At 48.1% G+C, this 24,378-nt stretch overlaps 2 protein-coding genes and 1 long non-coding RNA gene across 6 annotated transcripts in view; 1 reads left to right on the top strand and 2 right to left on the bottom strand.

The window, feature by feature from the left end:
- The window catches only part of LOC310746227 (cathelicidin-related peptide Oh-Cath-like), a 520,941-nt gene that overhangs the window by 383,267 nt on the left and 113,296 nt on the right, over window positions 1-24,378 (top strand). The window lies entirely within an intron of this gene.
- LOC310746154 (D-serine dehydratase-like) overlaps window positions 1-24,378 on the bottom strand; it is a 30,916-nt gene that overhangs the window by 3,375 nt on the left and 3,163 nt on the right. For 3 of the 4 annotated variants that reach the window (XM_083579966.1, XM_083579968.1, XM_083579965.1), the window contains 5 exons: window positions 21,915-22,195; window positions 19,213-19,390; window positions 7,520-7,641; window positions 4,801-4,990; window positions 1,592-1,697 (listed from right to left, as the gene is read on the bottom strand). In XM_083579966.1, the coding sequence (XP_083436092.1) occupies window positions 1,592-1,697; window positions 4,801-4,990; window positions 7,520-7,641; window positions 19,213-19,390; window positions 21,915-22,195 (877 nt within the window). The remainder of the gene's footprint in view (window positions 1-1,591; window positions 1,698-4,800; window positions 4,991-7,519; window positions 7,642-19,212; window positions 19,391-21,914; window positions 22,196-24,378) is intronic. The other variant, XM_083579967.1, reaches the window with a different exon arrangement.
- Window positions 9,045-12,009, bottom strand: LOC310746326. Its single transcript, XR_014540632.1, has 2 exons — window positions 9,607-12,009; window positions 9,045-9,187 (listed from the first exon to the last, which is right to left on the bottom strand). It is a non-coding gene; the product is annotated as an uncharacterized lncRNA (long non-coding RNA).

Here is a 24,378-nt window from a genome sequence, read left to right as displayed (position 1 = left end):
AAGAACCTGTTTTATGTATGCTACAACAGCGGCAAGAGTCTTGTTAGCACAAGAATGGAAGAATGAGGCAACCCCGACAGAAGAACAGCGGCAAGAGAAATTGATGAACTATGCGGAACTGGTGAAATTGACATACAAACTGCGAGATAAGGACAATTTTTATTTCAAAGAAGAATGGGAACTTTTTACAAATTACTTAAAAAGACAACAGAATGAATGTTACTCCTTGGCAGGTTTTGAATAAACATACACAGATTTATGGACTGTTAACACAGTAGACAGATAATATAAGGATTTATACAGTTTTACAGTATGCAGAGAATATGTGGTGAGAAATCAGAGAGAGAAGCTGAGGGAAGTCTGGGGGGGGGAGGAGGGTTTGATTCGGAGGTGGGGAGAAAAGGGGAAAAAATAACAAATATGACATGTTTCGATATTTTGTTATGTTGAAATTGTTAATAAAAAACCCTTTTTTAAAAAAAATCCAGAAGCTATTTTGTTAGGCATTACAGGTCAAGACTTGCCAAAAGAACAGAAGTTATTTATGTGTGCAACAACAGCAGCTAGGATTTTACTAGCCCAAAAATGGAAAGATGACAAGACTCCAATGAAAGATGATTGGCAAGAAAAACTGATGGAATATGCAGAAATGGTGAAGTTAAGTGCAAAACTTAGAGATAAGGTCACAGGGGTAGGCAACCTAAGGTCTGAGGGCCGGATCCGGCCCAATCGCCTTCTAAATCCGGCCCGCAGATGGTCTGGGAATCAGTGTGTTTTTCATGAGTAGAATGTGTCCTTTTATTTAAAATGCATCTCTGGGTTATTTATGGGGTCTGCCTGGTGTTTTTACATGAGTAGAAGGTGTGCTTTTATTTAAAATGCATCTCTGGGTTATTTGTAGGGCATAGGAATTTGTTCATTTCCCCCCAAAAAATATAGCCCGGCCCACCACATGGTTTGAGGGACAGTGTACGGCACACAGCTGGAAAAGGTTGCTGAACCCTGAATAAGGACAATAGAGATTTTAAAAAAGACTGGGAACCATTTATGTTGTACCTACAGAAAAACTGTAAAGGGTTTGAGTAAACACTACCAATTAACAACGTAGAAATTAAGATGTAAAAATGGGAAAATAATAAAGTGCAAGAGGAAATGTGAAAATAAGTAGGGTATAAAAATGTGAAGAATGTAATAATATTTAAGTTAAAGACTGCATATTAAAGTAAAATAAAACAAGCAGGGATAAGCAAACGTTCAAAGAACCAGAAAAGGAAGTTGAGGGAAGTCGTGAGGGTTTTTTTGGGGGGGGAATTTATATCCTATTTTGTTTTTGAGATATTGTTGATTGTAATGATGATAAAATCTGTAAAACTCAATAATTATTCACCCCCAAAAAAGAGTTGTGTGTGTGTGTGTGCAAGAGAGAGAGGATCAAGAGGGAAGACCACACACACACACACACACACACACACACAGGCACAGAGGGAAAGGCACTCTGAACATGGTCAGAGACGCTCTTCCCTCCAGCGAAGCTGAAGGCACGCCAGCGTCTCAGCGCACAAATGCTCTCCAGTGCGCAAGTTGTACTTACGTGATAAGGGATCAGCGCCAGGAGGCTGCCCAGGGGGAACTGGGCAAAATCCAGCTTGCCTTCCACGGGTTCGATTCTGCCGTGCTCCTGGGACATCCCTACCAACCTGCAGAGGGAAAAGAGAGATATGTAAGCCCGCTGGGATTTGCTTTGGAGTCTCTGGTCCCCCCGACCCTGCCTCAGGTTGCCTATTGACGTCAGGCCGGCGCCGCAAAGAGAATAGGGAAGACGCCTGCCTGAAGTCAAGTGGCAGGGAGTTCCGGGGGGGGGGTAGGTGCTGCCACACGAAAATAGCCATCTCATGGGTGTGAGGCAGACATGGTACCGTAAGGTGGCAGCCGCATTTGGGAGGACGGTGTACATTCTGGCCGCCTCACCTCAAAGAAGAGATGGTTAAGTTGGGAAAAGGTTCAGAAATGGGCGCCAAAATTATTGAGGGGTTTTAGAGACTCCCCGGTGCAGTGTTTCGGACTCTTTCGTTTAGAGAAAAGGCGAGTAAAAGTGAAATGGTAGACATTTACAGTGGTACCTCGGGTTACAGATGCTTCAGGTTACAGACACTTCAGGTTACAGACTCCGCTAACCCAGAAATAGTACCTCGGGTTAAGAACTTTGCTTCAGGATGAGAACAGAAATCGTGCTCCGGCGGCAGCAGGAGGCCCCATTAGCTAAAGTGGTGCTTCAGGTTAAGAACAGTTTCAGGTTAAGAATGTACCTCCGGAACAAATTAAGTTCTTAACCTGAGGTACCACTGTATAAAAAAAATATTCCCTGGAAAACCTACGATTTACTGCCAAATCAGAACAAACGTTTCCTGCGGTTTGACGCTTGTTATGATTCAGGAGCAAATTTGCGGGTTTTCGTACAGAAAAGGCAAGACAAAAGGAAGGCGTTTCCGAACTGTGCCCAGAAATCGTGGGACAAACGGAAAAAATTGTGGGATGCCATGAGGAATATTATTATTATTATTAATAATAATAATACCCCGCCCTCTCCGGCCAGAGCTGGGCTCAGGGCGGCTAACACCAGTAAAATAACAGTAAAAACATAATGGGGGGGGGACCAATTTAAAATACAGGTTAAAATGCAGTTTAAAATGCAGCCTCATTTTAAAAGTAGCCCATAGATCAAAACCATAATGGGAGGGCAACATATGTTGATTCAGCCTTGTCTTCAGAGGAATTTGGCCACCCTCCAGGTGCCCGGCTTGAATCCTTGTGACCTCCTGTCTGCGACTCCCGGCAGGATCAAGGGAGGTCTCCAGTCGGCGATTCTTCTTCAACGTGAGAGAAGAACACAACCATCCCTCCTCCCTCACTCCCAGGGAGGGGAGAGAGACAGACAGAAATGTATTTACATGCCTTTATTTCTGTCTTTCCACAGTGCAGAGAACAACATGTCTGCACTCTCTGATACCCAGCTGCAGAGAGAGAAAAAAACTCCACCCATGTACTTCCAGTACAGGGTCATGTGACACTCTGAGCTAACATCCGGCTCTCAGAGCACTTTACAGACTGTCCCTGGTTCCCACGGTACAGTCCCATAACATAAACATCCTGTTTGGCTTTCCAGCCATCTGGAGCACTCAGCAGCATTGCTCCTTTTTCGTAACAACATAAGGGTCAGAGTGAGTCCAAACCAAAGGCCAGGTGGAACAGCTCTGTCTTGCAGGCCCTGCGGAAAGATGTCAAGTCCCGCAGGGCCCTGGTCTCTTGTGACAGAGTGTTCCACCAAGTCGGGGCCAGTACTGAAAAGGCCCTGGCCCTAGTTGAGACCAATCTAACCACCTTGCGACTTGGGACCTCCAAAGTGTTGTCAGATAAGCCCTGAGACAGTATGCTGGGGAGACATATGACAGCAGTAGGTAATTGCTTGTGTTCTGGGCTTCCCCAAGTCAGGATGCACGTCTAGATGGGCCTTTGGTCAGATCCTGCAAGATCCTGTTCTTGTTGTTGTTTAGTCGTTTAGTCGTGTCCGCCTCTTCATGACCCCCTGGACCAGAGCACCCCAGGCACTTCTGTCTTCCACTGCCTCCTGCAGTTTGGTCAAACTCATGCTGGTAGCTTCCAGAACACTGTCCCACCATATCGTCCTCTGTCGTCCCCTTCTCCTTGTGCCCTCCATCTTTCCCAGGGTCTTTTCCAGGGAGTCTTCCCTTCTCATGAGGTGGCCAAAGTATTGGAGCCTCAGCTTCAGGATCTGTCCTTCCAGTGAGCACTCAGGGCTGATTTCCTTCAGAATGGATAGGTTTGTTCTTCTTGCAGTCCATGGGACTCTCAAGAGTCTCCTCCAGCACCAGAATTCAAAAGCATCAATTCTTCGGCAATCAGCCTTCTTTATGGTCCAGCTCTCACTTCCATACATCACTACTGGGAAAACCATGGCTTTTACTATACGGACCTTTGTTGGCAAGGTGATGTCTCTGCTTTTTAAGATGCTGTCTAGGTTTGTCATTGCTTTTCTCCCAAGAAGCAGGCGTCTTTTAATTTCGTGGCTGCTGCCATCAAGGTTGTGTCATCTGCATATCTGAGGTTGTTGATATTTCTTACGGCAATCTTAATTCCGGCTAGGGATTCATCCAGCCCAGCCTTTCGCATGATGGATTCTGCATATAAGTTAAATAAGCCGGGAGACAATATGTCAGGGAACTGCCATCGGAGCTAGAGGCAGAGGGAAGGCTCCAGAGGGATGCCGGAGAGGGTCCCAGTAGGGAGAGAGGCAGCCCATCTGCTGGGAAAGGAAATCAGCGTAACACCAGTGGAGAAGGGGGGCAGATGGGGGAATCGGAGAGGGGGCTCCAAGACTCCTCGCCGGAGACCAGCGGAGAGAGTACAGGTACTCCGCTACCCACACCCACCCTGCGCAGAAGACTTCCGCGCAGGGAGATTAGGAGGAGACTTGGCGTCAAAGAACTTCTTTGCTGGAAGAAGTTCAAGAAACGCCCACTGACGGATTCTGCCAGCGACTGAGACAGCCACGAAGTGAAGGGCTGTCCAGACAAAAAGGGTTCAACCAGGTAACCTAGCCAGGAGTGGCGGCAACTTACGCACAAGCAACCCCTAGAACCATTACACAATATATTTAACTTATATGCAGAATTCATCATGCGAAAGGCTGGGCTGGATGTAGGAAAGCCAAATTTTGGAGGCTGTTCCTTTTAAGATGTTGACAAGGCCAGGATCAACAGCACCAAAGCGAGCTCCATTTACTTGAGGTTGGGATGGCCTTCCACCAGGGCGTAGCCTGTCGGCAGCTGCCCCAGGCTGTGGAGACTCAGTCCGGTCCAGCCGCAGTCCACCAGCATCTGGTTGCGGTGTGGGTAGTGGCCAATCACCCTGGTCAAAACCCGGACGGCGATGTCCTCCAGCTGGCAGGAGCCAATCATCATCTGCTGGGCATCTGGAAGGGAGAGAGGGACAGGGGGAGTTTCTCATATAAATGAATTCAATTGAAATTTTTCCGGGGACACCACAGAAAAGGCCCCGCTGCTGGGAGGCGGTGGCTTTTAGGGCTGCATTCCATCCTGGGCAAGATTCAGAGGGTCATAGGTCAGTGGCAGACGGGGCCGTAGGTAATAGTGACCACCGAGATCTCTGTGAAAAGAGGTAAAAGTAAAGGGACCCCTGGCCATTAGGTCCAGTCGTGGCCGACTCTGGGGTTGCGGCGCTCATCTCACTTAATTGGCCAAGGGAGCCGGCATACAGCTTCCGGGTCATGTGGCCAACATGACTAAGCCGCTTCTGGCGAACCAGAGCAGCGCACGGAAACGCCGTTTACCTTCCCGCAGGAGCGGTACCTATTTATCTACTTGCACTTTGAGGTGCTTTCAAACTGCTAGGTTGGCAGGAGCAGGGACCAAGCAATGGGAGCTCACCCCGTCATGGGGATTCGAACCGCCAACCTTCTGATCAGCAAGTCCTAGGCTCTGTAGTTTAACCCACAGCGCCACCCGGGTCCCTCTCTGTGAAAAGAGATTGATGGTTAAATCGCTCAGATCGGATGAGGAACGGTTGAAGGAGCTGTGGATGTTTAGCCTGGATAAGAGGAGTCCGAGAGGAGATCTATGAGAGCCATCTTCAAATATCTCAAGGGCTGTGACATAGACGGTGGAGCAAGCTTGCTTTCTCCTCCTCTGCAGGGTGGGACTTGAACCCATGGCTTCAAGTTACAAGGAAGGAGATTCTGACTAAACGTGAGCAAGAACTTTCTGACGGCAAACAACAGCGGGAAGAGTATTGTTAGCCCAGAAATGGAAGCAAGAAATTCTGGCGAAAGAAGAACGGCAGACGAAATTAATGGACTACGCAGAAATGGACAAGAATTGCCTTCCTGCCGGAGCGGTACCTAGTTATCTACTTGCACTTTGACGTGCTTTCGAACTGCTAGGTTGGCAGGAGCCGGGACTGAGCAACGGGAGCTCACCCCGTCGCGGGGATTCGAACCGCCGACCTTCTGATCGGCAAGCCCTAGGCTCTGTGGTTTAACACACAGCGCCACCCGCGTCCCTGCCTGGACCCCTGGGGACCCCTCTCAGGCACTGTGCCGCTCTTGTGACGCTGTGCCAAATGTCGCCAGCTCAAGGGGCCTCCCGGATCGCGTGGGTTGATTTATTCTTTCCCCACAGGGGGACAGATTCCCTCACCATCCCTCTCTGCCAGCATAGCTTTGCAACGAGAGCTCTGTGGGGGAAGAGAAACACATGGAAAGTGTTACTGGAAACGGAGGAGTAAATCTACATAAATTATGGGGGGGGGGTGAGAGAGAGAGAGAGAGAGAGAAAGGGAGTGAACTTCCATTTCTGGTGAATCTTTCCAGCAAAAAAAGCCAAAACAGGTGGGGCTGGCATGCCATTGTTAACTTTTTCCATCTGCCTTTTTCAATGGGAGCCTTTCTGCATGCACAGCACAGTGGCAGAGTCGTCTCCAGTTAGAAAAACAGATCTCAGGAACTTCCACAGAGCAGCTCTCTCAGCCAGAGAGGACTTGGAAGGCTGCTGCAAGCCAGAGCCTGGCTAGCTTGCTCTTCTTTGCGGAGCTGGTGCTACCATAATGACTTCTATTCCTCGCACGGAGCTGCCTGAGCTTTGAGATCCTCAGGGGAGGCCCATCTCTCAGTCCTGCTACCCCCTCCCGGGCATGATAGGTGAGCAGGGCCTTCTCGGTGGTGGCTCCTCCCAGGCAACTTTGGAACTCCCTGCCTAGGGAAGTGAGACTGGCTCTCTCCTCGATGTCTTTATTATTATTTATACCCCGCCCATCTGGCTGGGCTTCCCCAGCCACTCTGGGCGGCTTCCAACAAAATATTAAAATACAGTGGTACCTCAGGTTAAGTACTTAATTTGTTCCGGAGGTCTGTTCTTAACCTGAAGCACCACTTTAGCTAATGGGGCCTCCCGCTGCTGCCGTAGTACGATTTCTGTTCTTATCCTGAAGCAAAGTTCTTAACCTGAAGCACTATTTCTGGGTTAGCGGAGTCTGTAACCTGAAGTGTATGTAACCCGAAGCATATGTAACCTGAGGTACCACTGTACCATAATAAATCAAACATCAAAAGCTTCCCTAAAGAGGGCTGCCTTCAGATGTCTTCTAAAAGTCTGGTAGTTGTTCTTCTCTTTGACATCTGGTGGGAGGGCGTTCCACAGGGCGGGTGCCACCACCGAGAAGGCCCTCTGCCTGGTTCCCTGTAACTTGGCTTCTCTCAGGGAGGGAACCGCTAGAAGGCCGTCAGAGCTGGACCTCAGTGTCCGGGTAGAACGATGGGGGTGGAGACGCTCCTTCCGGTATATGGGACTGAGGCCGTTTAGGGCTTTAAAGGTCAACACCAACACTTTGAATTGTGCTCGGAAATGTACTGGAAGGAGCAGGATGTGTCCCCCATCCAGAGCTACTGCCTCCTCCCTAAATACTCCATGCATCCCACGTACCTTACCATAAAAGAGAAAATTCCCAGGGTGGACTTCGCTGAGCTGGGCCATCTCAGGCACCGGGTGGCTGCAGGACGGAGTGGAACCGATACTGCAGACGGAACAGGCCACCCCGGCTTCTTTCAGCCTGGAAGAGATGGGAAAAGGTTAAATTATGGTTACCAGATGTCCCTGTTTCCCGGGGACAGTCCCTGGATTGATAAATCTGTCCCCAGGCAATATCCGTCCCCGGATTTCATTGAATGTCCCCGGTTTTATATTTTAAGTGTTGTAGTAGGGAGTGAATGTTGCATGATTGGTTCAACGGCCAAAAACACATCATATGGGGACTTCTGGCGAGGCAAAATGGCAGGCGCCACGGCAGTGAGCAGCTCCTGAAGCCAGCCAGAGCCAATTGCACTACCATATAATAAAATAATAATAATAATTTATTATTTATACGCTGCCCATCTGGCTGGGTCTCCCTGGGCAGCTTCCAACAAAGTACAACAGAGGACAGTCATACCTCGGGTTAAATACGCTTCAGGATAAGTATTTTCGGGTTGCGCTCTGCGTTGATGAAAAGATTTAAGGATGTTAATGTTCAAGTTAAATTTTATAAGAATTGTGATTTGGAAAACCAAATCATATGCATTGAAATCCAAAGGATATGCATTGAAATTCAACCAAGGGGAAGCGAGGAAGTCACTTAACAATGTTAATAAGTATATTTTTTAATAAGGTTATGATTTTTGTTTGTTTTTAATTTTGTGAAAATCAATAAAATAAATTGGGAAAAAAATAAATGTACAATGCAGAAGGATCTCAGAAGAGTGAGGGAAGATAATGTTGCAAAGCTATAAGGCTGGCGGTGGGGTGGAGTTGAAGAAAAACCATCTCCCCTTCCTCTTGACCATTCCTTAAGTTTGCAAATGGATGTGAGATTCGAACTCGGGTCTTTGTGACTCACATAAGCCTCTGCAGTGCACGGGGCAGGGGCTCCTTCTTCTAAAAGCAGGCAGTGTTTAAACCCTCTGAAAACCTTTCTAAGTAGTATGGAGGCAAAACCAGTTGTTATTTTATTTTATTGGCAGCTGTGTAGGCGAGATGAGCCCAAGAGCCGAGAGGGCACAAATGTTGGCAACTCGTTTCTGTGTCCCTGGATGGCCCTGCCTGCCCCCAAACTCCCAGGGCTGCCCCCCCCTGAAACTGCCTTTCCCCCCTCATTTGCCATGTCCGTTTGTGACACCACAGGAAGTTGGTAGGTTGTCTATGACATCACAGGTAGTGTGTAGCCAATGGCCACAGCTGGGGAAACATCTGCACAGCCCTCGCTGGCCTCGCAATGGGGGGACACCTCAGCAGTCATTTATTAAAAATGAGGTGTGTGTCCCCCATTGTGAGGCCTGGGAGGGCTGTGCAGATGCTTCCCCAGCTGTGGCCATTGGCTACCAACTCCCTGTGATGTCACAAGGGGGTGCAGCCCCCTCTTCAAGTGACATCACTACTTAGAAATTTCCCATATAATAAAAACATGGCACAAAACAGGGATTTCTTTTCAGAAAATGTTTATTTTATAAAAAATTAGAAAGCCGTTTATTTAGAAAACAGGAGCTGTCTGGCTTAAGTCCTGCGGTTCTCTTCATGACTTTCACGGCTGGTCTCGGGGGAAACCTCGCCGGCTCCGGCCGTTCCTGAAAGGCAATCTGTGGGGTCAGTGAAGCAGAAGATCTTCCCCATTGCATACTCCATGGTCAGCTCTATCAAAACCCCAGAGAGATTTTTGGAAAAGATGTTGGCACCGCTAAAGGGACAGAACCCAGAAGTGAAAATAGGTTGGCTATTACCTGACTGAGACCTGCTTGTCACATATAAAACAGCCTTATTGGAATTCATTAATATGAGTTATTGTAAATAGTTGCTTGTTTCTGGGTCTTTCTTAATAGGTTTTATTGGATTGGCTGCTTCTGGAACTGGATCTTTAATGGCTTTTAGTGAAATACAATAAATGAATAAATGATTGATTGATGAAAAGGTGCTTTTTCCCAGAGATGATAACTTTCTCCCTGCATGTCACTCCTTGAAAAGATTTCTGTGCATAGATGAGACTCACTTTCATTGTTCTGTTCATTTGTGCGTTTGACCAGTGTTGTGTGGCGGGAAACGCAACCACTGGGATGAAAAATGCCCCCTCCTGCCCCCCTGGGTTTCTGGTGTGGCCTTCACAGATACTGGCACAAATTGGGGAGGGGGGTGTTATATATCTCCTTGGTCAAAAGGCAAGGAGCCAATGGCTGCTGAGCTGCGCCCCTCATTGTGAGGTCTGAGGGGTGATGGGGATGCCTCGCCAGATGCTGCAATTGTGATGCCACAAAAACATTGGGCAGCTGAGAGGGTATAAATGTTGGCCAAGTCAAAGGCCGAGGCAGTTGCCTCAGTGGAGGCACTCAGCTCGGGTGGTCTCCTTCCCCGTGGCAGCAAGCTGGCCGGAGGACAGAGGTGATCGGCCGGCACTGGGATGCTGTGGAGCAAGGAGAAGGCAAGTTGAGGTTTACTTGCTGGTGGGATCGCACTGGAAGGTGAATGAAATTCAGCTCTGAAGCAGGGGGAGGTCTGGCAATGGACCTGGCGCGGCTGTTGGTGGTGGACGGATTGCCGGAAGGTTTGCATTCAGTGCCTGGTTGATGCCGCAAGGCTACAAGACTGGCCGAGGGGATGCAAACGGGTTTGGAAGCCTAGTTTGTTTATTAACAGGCGGACAAACCGAGGAGGGAAGCTGCCCCTTTGGCGGCGGGTGAGTGTCCCTTGGCGAATCTGTGGTGAGGGAGAGTTGCCCATCGGCTTCTAGTGGTGGCGCCTTGGTGAAGCCAGGTTCACATTTGGGGATGTCAGTGGAGGCCAAGAGGCCCGTGAAGCTGGCCGATCCATTTGTGAACGCTATCTGGTGACACTCACCTTTGTCTTTGGCCCTCAACCTAATGTCAACAGACCTACCTTTTGAGAATGTCAGCTTGCTGACATTCGTAGAGCTCTTGACCTTACGTCGACGACCAAAGCGAGGAGGGAAACTACCCGGCACAGCCCTAGAGGTGGAAACCAGGGAAACCAGTGTAGTCCCTTGTGGATCTACCGCTTCAAACTGGTGGCCCTCCACTTCTGCAACCTGCCTTGACGGGGCAGGCCAGTCAGGGATGAAGTTGTCAGACCAAAGCCTGTGGAAGAGTCTGGGTGGACGCTGGATAGTCGCCATCCCATCAACGTGTTTGCCTATGCCTTTCAGGGACGTCCAATGCTGGCAAAGTTTTCCCCAAGACCAGACAGTGGTGGCAGGCTGGCAAGCGGAAGGAGGCGATCTGGTGTTGGGATGCTGTGGAGCAAGGAGAAGGCAAGTTCCAGTTGACTTGCTAGTGGGATCGCTACCTGAAGGCAGCCAATATTCAGCTCTGAAGCTGGCTTTCGTCTGGCGATGGACCTGGCCAGGCTGTTGGCGGTGGATGGATGCCGGAAGAGTTTGCATTCAGGCTAGCGGATGCTGCGAGGCTACGCCTGTCAAAATGGGTGCAAACTGTGGTTTGGAAGCCTAGTTTGTTTATTAGCAGGCTGCCAAACTGAGGAGGGAAGCTGCCGCTAGGGCAGCGGGTGAATGCCCCTAGGCGGAAACCAGTTGTGATTTGCATTTGCATCTAAATGATGTCAGTGGAGGCCCTAAGCTGAAGCTGGCTGATATTTGCAGGTGTGGACCAGCTGGTAGTGAGGAGGGAAAGTTGCCCGTTTGGCGTTTGGCAGCTCGTGGAGGCGTCTAGGTGAAGCCAGTGTTCACAAATAGATGCCAAGGGAGGCCGCAAGGCTGATGAAGCTGGCTGCTATTTGTGGACCTGGCTGGCATTCACCCATGTCTTTGGTCCATCCATTTAATGACAAAAGGCCTAGGCCTCTTGACATTAAACGGATGGCCCAAGTGAGGAGGGAAGAAGCCCGGCACAGCCAAGGAGGTGCTCAACTGGAGCCAGCACACTTCACAAATAGACGCCAGCGGAGGCTGCAAGGCTGATGAAGCTGACTGCTATCTGTGAACGAAAACTGGTTTTCCTTCATCTCCGGGAGCCTGCCCATTGCGCAGGCCTGCCAGGGGTGAAGTTGCCAGGCGGAAGCCAGGGGAGTCTGGGTTGACGCTGTCGGATGGTGGCCACCCCACTCATCTGTTTGCCTTTGCCTTTCAGGGACGGCCGGAGCCGGCGAGGTTTCCCCCGAGACCAGCCGTGAAAGTCATGAAGAGAACCGCAGGACTTAAGCAAGACAGCTCCTGTTTTCTAAATAAGCGGCTTTCTAATTTTTTACAAAATAAACGTTTTCTGAAAAGAAATCCCTGTTTTGTGCCATGTTTTTATTATATGGGAAATTTCTAAGTAGTGATGTCACTTGAAGAGGGGGCTGCACCCCCTTGTGACATCACAGGGAGTTGGTAGCCAATGGCCACAGCTGGGGAAACATCTGCACAGCCCTCCCAGGCCTCACAATGGGGGACACACACCTCATTTTTAATAAATGACTGCTGAGGTGTCCCCCCATTGTGAGGCTACCGAGGGCTGTGCAGATGTTTTCCCAGATGTGATCGTTGGCGACGGACTCCCTGTGATGTCATAGACATCTACCAACTCCCTGTGATGTCACAAACGGACATGGCGAATAAGGGGAAAGAGGCAGTTTTTGGTGGAGGGAGCAGCCCCTGGAGTTTGGGGGCTGGCAGGTCCATCCGGGGGCACAGAAACGAGTTGCCAACATTTGCGCCCTCTGGGCTCTTGGGCTCATCTTGCCTACGCAGAGGCCAAGAAAATAAAAAGAAATCACAACTGCTTTTGTCACCCCAACACTTATTGTTGGCTGGAGATAAGGGGCGTGAATTCAGAGGGAAATGTAATGTAAAAGGACCCCACTGTGAAAGCAAACCCTCCAAGTGCTCCTGTTTTCCAGGGACAGTTGCCCAACCACAGGACTTAAGCCAGCCAGCTTCAGTTTTCTCAATGAATAAATAAATGCCTTTCTAATTTATGTTTTTTAAATAAAGGTCTTTTTGAATACCAATATTTTGTGCCATGTTCATTGTATGGGAAATCAAGGTCCTGAGTAAAATAAAGGGGAGAAATAATAATACCTCAGCTCCAAAAACTAATGGTCTTGGAGCAATCCAAAAACTAACAAGTTTAGGGGAACGCTCGTAGTCCAGTAAGATTGTCTTCCATAAACACGGTTTTAACAATGAGTCCAGAAGTGACTGTGGAGGCCAATTCTGGATCCACACGTCCTTCCACAGTGGAGACATTGGTTTCTGGGCGGAAGTTGATCACGGTGTGGATTTGCCAAGCGTGCCTTCCTCTTAGCACGTTTCTCCCTTGCGTCCTGAGTTTGAGTGTCTTCAAAGCCCATGACACCTTTGGTAAAGGCTCTCCTCCAACTGGAGCGCTCGCAGGCCAGTGTTTCCCAGTTGTCAGTGTTTATACTACTTTTTTAAAGATTTGCCTTGAGACAGTCTTTGAACCTCTTTTGTTGACCACCAGCATTACGCTTTCCATTTTTAAGTTGGGAATAGAGCAGTTGCTTTGGAAGACGATCATCAGACATCCAAACAACATGACCAGTCCAACGAAGTTGATGTTGAAGAATCATCGCTTTGACACTGGTGATCTTTGCTTCTTCCAGTACACTGGTATTAGTTCGCCTGTCTTCCCAAGTGATGTGTAAAAATTTTTGGAGACACCGTTGATGGAATCTTTCAAGGAGTTGGAGGTGGCGTTTATAAGTGGTCCACGTTTCACAAGTACACAGTAATTGTTGGTAGTACAATAGTTTGTCGACAAGCATTTTGGTTTCCCTGCGAATGTCCCAGTCCTCAAACACTCTGCAGAATTGGATAGAATCGTGAGCAATAGGCATGCATGCACACGTAATTTTTTATTTGTATCCCGGCCTTTCCGCAGTTCAGACCGTGATGAAGGCGGCTTACGACATGGAAAAAGCCCATAATTACAGCATCACAAAAGTAGTCATGGAATTGCAGAGTTGGAAGGGACCCCCGGTCATCTAGTCCAACCCCTACAATGCAGGAATCTTTTGCCCAGGGTGAGATTCGAACCCACAACCCTGAAATGAAAAGTCTCATTCTCCACCATCTGAGCTAAATAAAACATTAAAAAAAAATGCACAACCAAACGGAACCATTTCCACACAGATCACAACAAGAGCTAGAACAAAGGTACAAAAAAGCCAACAGCAAGAACCCTCCAAATATAACCGCAGCCCAAGGGTCTGTTCAACAGTCTTAGCTTTTGTAGCTGGAGTCAGTCCACGCCTTGCCTGCCCAGGCCAGGTGAGAAAAGGCTTGTAAGGCAGGGAGATGATACTCCTGAATTCCCAGGAAGATGGTTTCTGAATATATGAGACCTGGCACAGAATGCCAGCTTTTGCGCAAACCAAGAATCCAGTCCTCAACGAAGGCGAATATTGGAAGATTCAGAACGGATAAAAGAAAGCAATTTTCCTTTTTTCAATTTTTTTATTGATTTCCCAAAAAGTTTAAACATACATACATACATCTTAATTATACTTAATCCAATCTTAGTAACATTACTCAGTGACTTCCTCAAATCCCCTTGGCTGAATTTCAGTGTGTATCATTGCGGAAGGGGATGTCCCTATTTTCATCGGAGAAATGTTGGAGGGTACGCTTCTCCCAATGCAAAAAATTACTCCACCCTCCCCACATTCACAGCCATGTGCTAAACCTCCCCAGCCATTCCCTCCAGGGTGTGAACTGCGATCTGGCTTTGTGTGGGTGTGTTTGCAAGTTGTGTTGGCAAACATCACACACAACTTTCCCAGGGCCTTTGAAGAGGCAGCTTCAAAGGCCCTCACCTGAAACTAAGGGAGGAGGAGGAGGAGGGACACGGCATAATATTAGCCGGGTGCATCGTAACAGCAAGCCAGAGAGCTGCATTTATGGCCTTTTTAACATCAAGGGCAGTTGGCTTGAGTGAAGGAGTCCTTTGACCCATAAGCAGGTGGGGGGGAGAGGGAGATGACACTGAGATGCTATCAGGATGGGAGGCAAGCGTTGGGCAGTGAAAGGATTAACCTGTGGGACTCGCTGCCACAAGACGCAGAGATGACCACGGGGAGACGACTACTAGCCATGATGGCTGAGCGCTGCTGTTGTAAACAAAATCTGCCCTTTTCCCTTACGGGGTATCCAAGAGCCCATATAGAGCCCTTACGTAGATTCCCTATCGGGAGGAGAAAATAACAGAGGCCAACCAGAGAATACTGAGAAGCAAAGCAGCTAGTAAGCCTGATCTTTATTGATCTGTTGCAACAGGGTGCTCCCCTCACACGCAGGAGAGGAGGAGGAGCCCAGAACAATGGCGTGCAAGGCCTTATATACACTTTTGAAATTGCCACCCTGTAGATCAAGACCACCCCCAGAAACATCATACATACATCACAGAAGGGGTGTAGCTCAAGTACCCCCCCCGATACATCATACCTTGCTGTTGTGTTGTTGTTTAGTCGTTTAGTCATGTCTGCCTCTTCGTGACACCCTGGACCAGAGCACGCCAGGCACTCCTGTCTTCCACTGCCTCCCGCAGTTTGGTCAAACTCATGCTGGTCTCTTCAAGAACACTGTCCAACCATCTCATCCTCTGCCTTCTCCTTGTGCCCTCCATCTTTCCCAACATCAGGGTCTTCTCCAGGGAGTCTTCTCTTCTCATGAGGTGGCCAAAGTATTGGAGCCTCAGCTTCAGGATCTGTCCTTCCAGTGAGCACTCAGGGCTGATTTCCTTAAGAATGGAGAGGTTTGATCGTCTTGCAGTCTCAAGAGTCTCCTCCAGCACCAGAATTCAAAAGCATCCATTCTTCGGCGATCAGCCTTCTTTATGGTCCAGCTCTCACTTCCATACATCACTACTGGGAAAACCAGAGCTTTAACTATACAGACCTTTGTTGGGAAGGTGATGTTTCTGCTTTTTAAGATGCTGTCTAGGTTTGTCATTGCTTTTCTCCCAAGAAGCAGGCGTCTTTTAATTTCGTGACTGCTGTCACCATCTGCGGTGATCATGGAGCCCAAGAAAGTAAAATCTCTCACTGCCTCTATTTCTTCCCCTTCTATTTGCCAGGAGGTGATGGGCCCAGTGGCCATGATCTTGGTTTTTTTGATGTTGAGCTTCAGACCATATTTTGCGCTCTCCTCTTTCACCCTCATTAAAAGGTTCTTTAATTCATCCTCACTTTCTGCCATCAAGGTTGTGTCATCTGCATATCTGAGGTTGTTGATATTTCTTCCAGCAATCTTAATTCCGGCTTGGGATTCATCCAGCCCAGCCTTTCGCATGATGAATTCTGCATATAAGTTATATAAGCAGGGAGACAATATACAGCCTTGCCGTACTCCTTTCCCAATTTTGAACCAATCAGTTGGTTCATGGATCACTGCCTTGCCGTGGCGAAGGGGCTTGAGCAACTCAGAGAAGCTATGAGCTATGCCGTGCAGGGTCACCCAAGATGGACAGGTCATAGTGGAGAGTTTTGACCAAACGTGATCCACCTGGAGCAGGAACCGGCAAGCCACTCCAGTATCCCTGCCAAGAAAACTCCATGGACAAAGACAACAGGCACTTTTCCTTAGGATGTCCCTATTTTCACTGGAGAAAAGTTGGAGGGTATGCAGTTATCTGACCCGCAAGCCGTCTGAAGGCAATCCTGTATGGGGAAGTTTTGGGTTTTTTAACATTAAATTATTATTTTTTATTTTTTTATTTAACCTACCTGTATCAGGTAGGTTTTAATGTCTGACGTTTTATTATGTTTTTATACATACTGGAAGCCGCCCAGGGTAGCTTTTTATATATGTTGGAAGCTTCCCAGAGTGGCTGGGGCAACCCATTAAGATGTGTGGGGTATAAATAGCAAAAATTATCATGACAGAACGGGACGTCCCTGTTTTCATCAGAGAAATGTTGGAGGGTATGGTAGAATGCCCCTATTTTCAATGGAGAAATTTTGGAGGGTATGGAGTTATCTGACCCCCGACCTGTCTGAAGGCAATCCTGTATGGGGAAGTTTTGCATTTTTTTAACGTTTAATTATGTCTTTTATATATATGTTGCAAGCTGCCCAGAGCGGCTGGAGCAACCCAGTAAGATGTGTGGGGTATAAACAGCAAAAATTATCATTTTGGAAGGGGACGTCCCTGTTTTCACCAGAGAAATGTTGGAGGGTACGCTGTCCCACCTGATTGCTCCCATCACATCAAAGCTCACATAAAAGGCTCTGAACTTCCCAAGGCTAGAAAAGGAGGTGCATTTTGGAGGCCGGTGGTCTCTCCAGCGAATCCCCCTCTTTCCCGTCTGCTTTGCATGTGGGAGATTTAAAGGCCTGGCCTGGAAAGTATTGTGTCTGCAACCCCCCTCGCTTTATTCTCCTCTCCCCCCACTCTCTGCCATCTCTCCTCCTGCCCCTAAAACTGTGTTCCACTTCCTGTCTGCAACTAATCTGAACCTCCACGGAAACATCTGAGAGGAATTTGCCCCAATAAAACAGGAAACTTTCTCATACACTCGCAAAGAGAGGGAGAGAGAGAGAGAGAACATTGGAAGACGTTCCGGCGAAAGAGGAGTGGAATTTAAAATGATGGGACTTGTATGGAGACGGCGAAATGGACGGCAAAAATAAGAGACCCAAAAGACGAAAACATTCGTGGAAGAGCGGAGAAGCTTTTCGGATTATCTGGGAAAATATTACAGCCAAAGGAAATCGCAGGCAGGCGGGAAATATAGGCAAAGGAACAAGAATGATAAGGGAATGTAATGTAGGGTATATATTAATAAGTATTATATTTAAGATAAAGGATTTGAACAGAAACATCATGGAAGTTAAGAATGGGGAATCAAAATGCTAAGTGAATATTGTACGGAAACAACGATATTTGTTAAGCTGTATTATTATTATTTGTTAAATTTGCATACCATCCTATACCTGTAGATCTCAGCGCCGTTGACAGCATAAAATATAATATAAAAAACACAAAATACATAATAAAAACCAAAACAGACTTAGTTGTTTCTGCTATGGACCATAAGGGACCTTTGATGCTGACAGCCCACTGCCCCCTAGTGGCCACATAGGGGAGGAAGCACACAAAATGCACCTCTTCTTTAAAAAATAAAAATACTGTACACAGAATTCTACGGGGATCCTGAAGGTCATGTAGTCCAACCCCCTCCAATGCAGGAATCTCCTTGCCCAACACGGGTTCGAATCCGTGACCCTGAGATTAAGAGCCTCGTGCTCTACCAACTCAGCTATTTGTAGTCGCACACTTGTGTTAAGGAATGCAATCAAAGAGCGTTAACATGTGGAATCCTAACGTTGGGATTGCTAACTCTACAGTTCTATGATTCTATAGGATCACAGGATCCTGCTGCCTTGTCATGTCTGCTGGCCTGTATTGGTCCGGATCCTGGGCGCCCTTGTTTGCCTGCTACAGATCTGGCCAGCTGCCCCCTTGCTCTGCGAAACTAGGGCAAGACGGAGTTTGTGCCCGACTCAGCCAGGGCAGCTCCTAGTGGCTCAAAGCCAGAGTGGCGGACGTGTATCAGACTTGGGTTCGAATCCTCCTCCAGTGCTGAAGCTCACTGGGTGACCTTCGTAATCCAAGCGAGAGATACTGCAATGCGCTCTATGTGGGGCTACCTTTGAAGGTGACCCGGAAACTACAACTAATCCAGAATGCGGCAGCTAGACTGGTGACTGGGAGCGGCCGCAGGACCATATAACACCGGTCTTGAAAGACCTACATTGGCTCCCAGTACGTTTCTGAGCACAATTCAAAGTGTTGGTGCTAACCTTTAAAGCCCTAAACAGCCTCAGTCCAGTAGACCTGAAGGAGCGTCTCCACTCCCATCGTTCTGCCCGGACACTGAGGCCCAGCTCCGAGGGCCTTCTGGCGGTTCCCTCCCTGCGAGAAGCGAGTTTACAGGGAACCAGGCAGAGGGCCTTCTCAGTGGTGGCACCCTCCCTGTGGAATGCCCTTCCTTCAGATGTCAAGGAAATAAACAACTATCTGACTTTTAGAAGACATCTGAAGGCAGCCCTCTTTAGGGAAGCTTTTAATGCTTAATAGGTTATTGTATTTTAATACTTTGTTGGAAGCCGCCCAGAGTGGCTGGGGAGACCCAGCCAGATGGGCGGGGTATAAATAATAAATTATTATTATTACAGTGGTACCTCGGGATGCAAACGGGATCCCTTCCGGAGCCCCGATCGCATCCTGAACGCAACGTAAGCCGCGACGGCGCATCTGTGCGGCTCACATTTTGCCGCTTCTGCGCATGCGCGTGACGTCATCATGGACGTCTGCGCATGCGCGAGCGGCGAGACCCGGAAGTAACGCGCTCCGTTACTTCCAGGTTGCCGTGGAGCGCAACTCGAACGCGCTCAACCCAAAGCACATTCAACCCGAGGTAAGACTGTATTATTATTAGTAGTAGTATTAGTATTATTAGGCCAGCTGCTGCGTCTCAGTTTGACCTACCTCACAGAGTTATTGTGGTGACTAAATAAACAGTGTACGCTTCCTTGAGCTCCTTGAAGGGGAAAAGGTGGGATATTTAAAGCAACAAATCAATAAATATATCCTGCAAGCGGATGAAGGCTTAAAAGCACTCACTGCTCCATGAACTTCAGGGTCAACGCCGTGGTGGTGCGAGCCACAGCCTGGATTTCGGACGCTCCGTGGCAGCTGTAGGAATTGCCGCAGTGTGCATATATCCCTGCCAGTTCAGTGGCCCCTTCTGCAATGGCCTTGGCAAGCTTGAGGGCAGCGGGGTCCGAATGCCTCAGACCGGCTGGAATTAAAGCGGAGAAAAAGGGATGGGAGAGGTACAGCACATAAGTTTTCTGGCCGGTGCCCATTGGGACTTGATAGGGTGGAAAGCAAGTTCTTAAAGAAATGGGAGTACCTGATCACCTCATCTGTCTCTATGTGGGACAAGAAGCTACAGTTAGAACGGGATATGGAACAACTGATTGGTTCAAAATTGGGAAAGGAGTACGACAAGGCTGTACATTGTCTCCCTGCTTATTTAACTTAAATGCAGAACTCATCATGCGAAAGGCTGGGCTGGATGAATCCCAAGCCAGAATTAAGATCACCGGAAGAAATATCAACAACCTCAGATATGCAGATGACACAACATTGATGGCAAAAAGTGAGGAGGAATTAAAGAAGCTTTTAATGAGGGTGAAAGAGGAGAGTGCAAAATATGGTCTGAAGCTCAACATCAAAAAAACAAAGATCATGGCCACTGGTCTCATCACCTCCTGGTCCTGGAGGAGACTCTTGAGAGTCCCATGGACTGTAAGAAGATCAAACCTCTCCATCCTTAAGGAAATCAGCCCTGAGTGCTCACTGGAAGGACAGATCCTGAAGCTGAGGCTCCAAGACTTTGGCCACCTCAGGAGAAGAGAAGACTCCCTGGAAAAGACCCTGATGCTGGGAAAGATGGAGGGCACAAGGAAAAGGGGATGACAGAGGATGAGATGGTTGGACAGTGTTCTCGAAGCTACCAGCATGAGTTGGACCAAACTGCGGGAGGCAGTGGAAGACAGGAGTGCCTGGCGTGCTCTGGTCCAGGGGGTCACGAAGAGTCGGACACGACTAAACGACTAAACAACAACAACAACAACAAGGGGGTGCCTCAGAGCCAACGATTGCAGGAGTTGCGGCCAATGGCCGATGGAGGCAAGTCTCCCCATTTTGCTTCCATCCTCCTCCCAGCTGAGTTCCACAAGCAGCATCAAGGAGGAGGAAGCTGTGGCTCCGCCCCTTGTCTCCAAGCCCCGCCCCAACCCCAGGCTCCGCCTTGCACGGGGTGTCCATAGATTCATAGAGCTGGACGGGAGAATCATCTAGTCTCTCCCCCCAGCAATGAAAGGATGTTTCGCCCAACATGGGGCTCAAACCCACATAACCCTGAGATTAAGAAACTCCTGCAAACTTTTCCAGCAGGGGGCCGGTCCACTGTCCCTCAGACCTTGTGGGGGGCCAGACTATATTTTGAAAAAAATAAAGGTAAAGGGACCCCTGACCATTAGGTCCAGTCGTGGCCGCCTCTGGGGCTGCGGCACTCATCTTGCTTTATTGGCCGAGGGAGCCGGCGTACAGCTTCTGGGTCATGTGGTCAGCATGACTAAGCCGCTTCTGGCGAACCAGAGCAGCGCACGGAAACGCCGTTTACCTTCCCGCCAGAGTGGTACCTATTTATCTACTTGCACTTTGACATGCTTTCGAACTGCTAGGTTGGCAGGAGCAGGGACCGAGCAACGGGAGCTCACCCCGTTGCAGGGATTTGAACCGCCGACCTTCTGATTGGCAAGCCCAAGAAGCTCTGTGGTTTAACTCACAGCGCCACAAATAACCCAGAGATGCGTTTTAAGTAAAAGCACACATTCTACTCATGTAAAAACACCAGGCAGGCCCACAAATAACCCAGAGATGTGTTTTAAATAAAAGGACACATTCTACTCATGTAAAAACACGCTAATTCCCAGACCGTTGGTGGGCCAGATTTAGAAGGCGATTGGGCCGGATCTGACCCCCAGGCCTTAGTTTGCCTACCCATGAGCTGAGCTACGTAGCTGCATGAAAGGGGTGCTAAATTGTTCAACTTCTGACTTCCCAAAACGAGAGGGGTGCTCAAAAGTCGCAACACGACCGGAGAATTCAAAAGATATTTTGGTTTCGTTAATATGGTCGTGGGGAAAAGAAAACGCGCCCTCTTTGAATTCTGTGGTTGTACAGATCAGAACTTGATTAACAGCCACCTGTTCCTTCGCAGGTCTTAAAATTAGGTAAATGCAACCTCAGATGAACAATGACACATGACATATTACTCCATGTCATGATTTATTTAACAGAAATAAAGCCAAAATGGGAAAAACCATGTGTGAAAAACTAAGTACACCCTTACTGCTTTCACAGTAATTAAGCCCTTGCTTTATTGGCCAAGGGAGCCGGCATACAGCTTCCGGGTCATGTGGCCAGCATGACTAAGCCGCTTCTGGCGAACCAGAGCAGCGCACGGAAACACCGTTTCCCTTTCCACTGGAGCGGTACCTATTTATCTACTTGCACTGGTGTGCTTTTGAACTGCTAGGTTGGCAGGAGCAGGGACCGAGCAACGGGAGCTCACCCTGTCGCGGGGATTCGAACCGCCGACCTTCTGATCGGCAAGTCCTAGGCTCTGTGGTTTAACCCACAGCGCCACCCGCATCCCTAGTATTAAGTTCCACGCCCCAAAATGAGATGCCCTGCGCCAGCCACCCTGGCAGAGCGGGTGCTGGCCTGTCCCCGGCAAGAGCCCACGGTACCTCGGTGGTTTTCGCAGTCGATCTTCAGCCACACTTTCCAACGTTTCCCGTGGCGCAAGGGCCTCTTCTTCAGGAGGGACAGCGCCGTGTGGCTGTCCACGAGGACATGGAAAGCATCGAGCCTCTCGGCCAAGGCTGCGCACTCTTCCACCTTGTCAAAAGGCAGAGGGTAGGCGTAGAGGATGTCGTCAAAGCCGCCATCAGCGAAGAATCGGCCCTCGGCCAACGTGGACACCACAATCTTCCTCAGCGTACCTCCGGTCATGAGACTTCCGCCCTCCCTGCGGGAAGAACGCAATTACGATGATTATATATATTCATTTCCCCCCTATAATATTTACAATTTAAAGTACAGTGGTTCCTTGGTTCTCAAACGCCTTGGTACGCAAAACAACTTGGAACCCAAATACTGCAAACCCGGAAGTAAGTGTTCCGGTTTGCGAACGTTTTTTGGAAGCCGAACGTGCTCCGTTTTGAGTGTTACGCTGAGTCTGTCTGTTTTTCCTCTTTATTTTGCATTTTTTTTTGTGGCTCTTTTTTTGTTTTATTTTTGTGACTGTGTGGAGCCCAGTTCAGCTACTGACGGATTGATTGTGTGACTCCAGTACATTGTTTATTGCTTTCATTTTATGGATCAATGGTCTTGTTAGATTGCAAAATCCATGTTAAATTTCTGTTTTAGGGGTTGTTTTTAAAAATCTGGAACGGATTAATCCGTTTTGCATTACAGTGCGCCTTGGTTTTGGAACGCTTTGGTTTTCGAACAGACTTCCAGAACGGATTAAGTTTGAGAACCAAGGTACCACTGCACTCGTTTTTACATCCTTAAGATATCAGTGACTTCCCTTCTACTCTTTCCATGCATACTCCACAAACACTCCCAAGCAGCCCCAGGCCCTGGCAACCCACGTTACACCACTGCCATAAACTGGATCTGCAAAACCATAAAGGCTTTTCTCTGTCGAAATTGACCGGGAAAATTAGACACCAAGAAGACAAAATTTTTAGAAATGAATGGATTAACTTTACAGAATATATGAAGGGGCATTGCAAACATTTAAAAATGTTAGTAGGATTGGATTAGCACTTGTAATATAATTTGATGAAGGGTATTGAAAAAGGGTATTGAAATAGTTAAAGCCATGGTTTTCCCAGTAGTGATGTATGGAAGTGAGAGCTGGACCATAAAGAAGGCTGATCGGCGAAGAATGGATGCTTTTGAATTCTGGTGCTGGAGGAGACTCTTGAGAGTCCCATGGACCGCAAGAAGATCAAACCTATCCGTTCTGAAGGAAATCAGCCCTGAGTGCTCACTGGAAGGACAGATCCTGAAGCTGAGGCTCCAAGACTTTGGCCACCTCATGAGAAGAGAAGACTCCCTGGAAAAGACCCTGATGTTGGGAAAGATGGAGGGCACAAAGAGAAGGGGACGACAGAGGACGAGATGGTTGGACAGTGTTCTCGAAGCTACTAATATGAGTTTGACCAAACTGGGGGAGGCAGTGGAAGACAGGAGTGCCTGGCGTGCTCTGGTCCAGGGGTGCACGAAGAGTCGGACACGACTAAACAACTAAACAACAATTGAAAAAGGAGACTTAATAGATTGGATAAAAGGATAGAAATGCAATAAATCCTTGGGAATTTCCTTCTGGGGCTTCTCAGACGGCAACACAATGCAGAACCTATCCTTTCTCCTACACATGAGAGATCAATTACCAAGTCAGTTTGGGAAACCCAGGCAAGGAATCCACAGGCTGTTCAGACCGTCTCCCAGCAGATTAGCAAAATGTGGAACCGATCTGGCGAGTCAAGATACAAAATTCCTGCAAAAAAGCAAGGGCCAGGGTCGCAGTGGCCTTTGGGCTATAAAAGGATGATTATAAACAAATGACAGGGTAATATGCGAAGATTGGGGGGAAAGCTCTGCAAAGTTTGGAGCAGATTTCAAGCTGTTGGTGCGGGATTTCGATACCCGGTTATTTTTCAGGATTCAGAATTCGATTTACAGTGGTACTTTGGTTTTCAAGCTTAATTTGTTCCGGAAGTCCGTTCCAAAACCAAAGCATTCCAAAACCAAGGCACACTGTAATGCGAAACGGATTAATCCGTTCCAGATTTTTAAAAAGAACCCCTGAAACAGAAATTCAACATGGATTTTACAATCTAAAGAGACCATTGGTCCATAAAATGAAAGCAATAAACAATGTATCACAGTCACACAATCAATCAATCAGTAGCTGAACTGAGTTGCACACAGACACAAAAACAAAGCGAAAAAGCAGCAAAAACAGAAACACAAAATACATAGCAAAAACAGACAGACCTCAGCGTAACACTCAAATCGGAGCACATTCGGCTTCCGAAAAAAGTTTGCAAACCGGAACACTTCTTTCCAGGTTTGCAGTGTTTGGGTTCCAAGTTGTTTGAGTACCAAGGCGTTTGAGAACCAAGGTACCACAAAAAT

Source organism: Podarcis filfolensis (assembly GCF_964270895.1).
Source record: "Podarcis filfolensis genome assembly, chromosome: 12".
Lineage (NCBI taxonomy): Eukaryota > Metazoa > Chordata > Lepidosauria > Squamata > Lacertidae > Podarcis > Podarcis filfolensis.
Note: the sequence above shows the minus strand (reverse complement) of the source record. Positions and strands in the feature narration are given on the sequence as shown.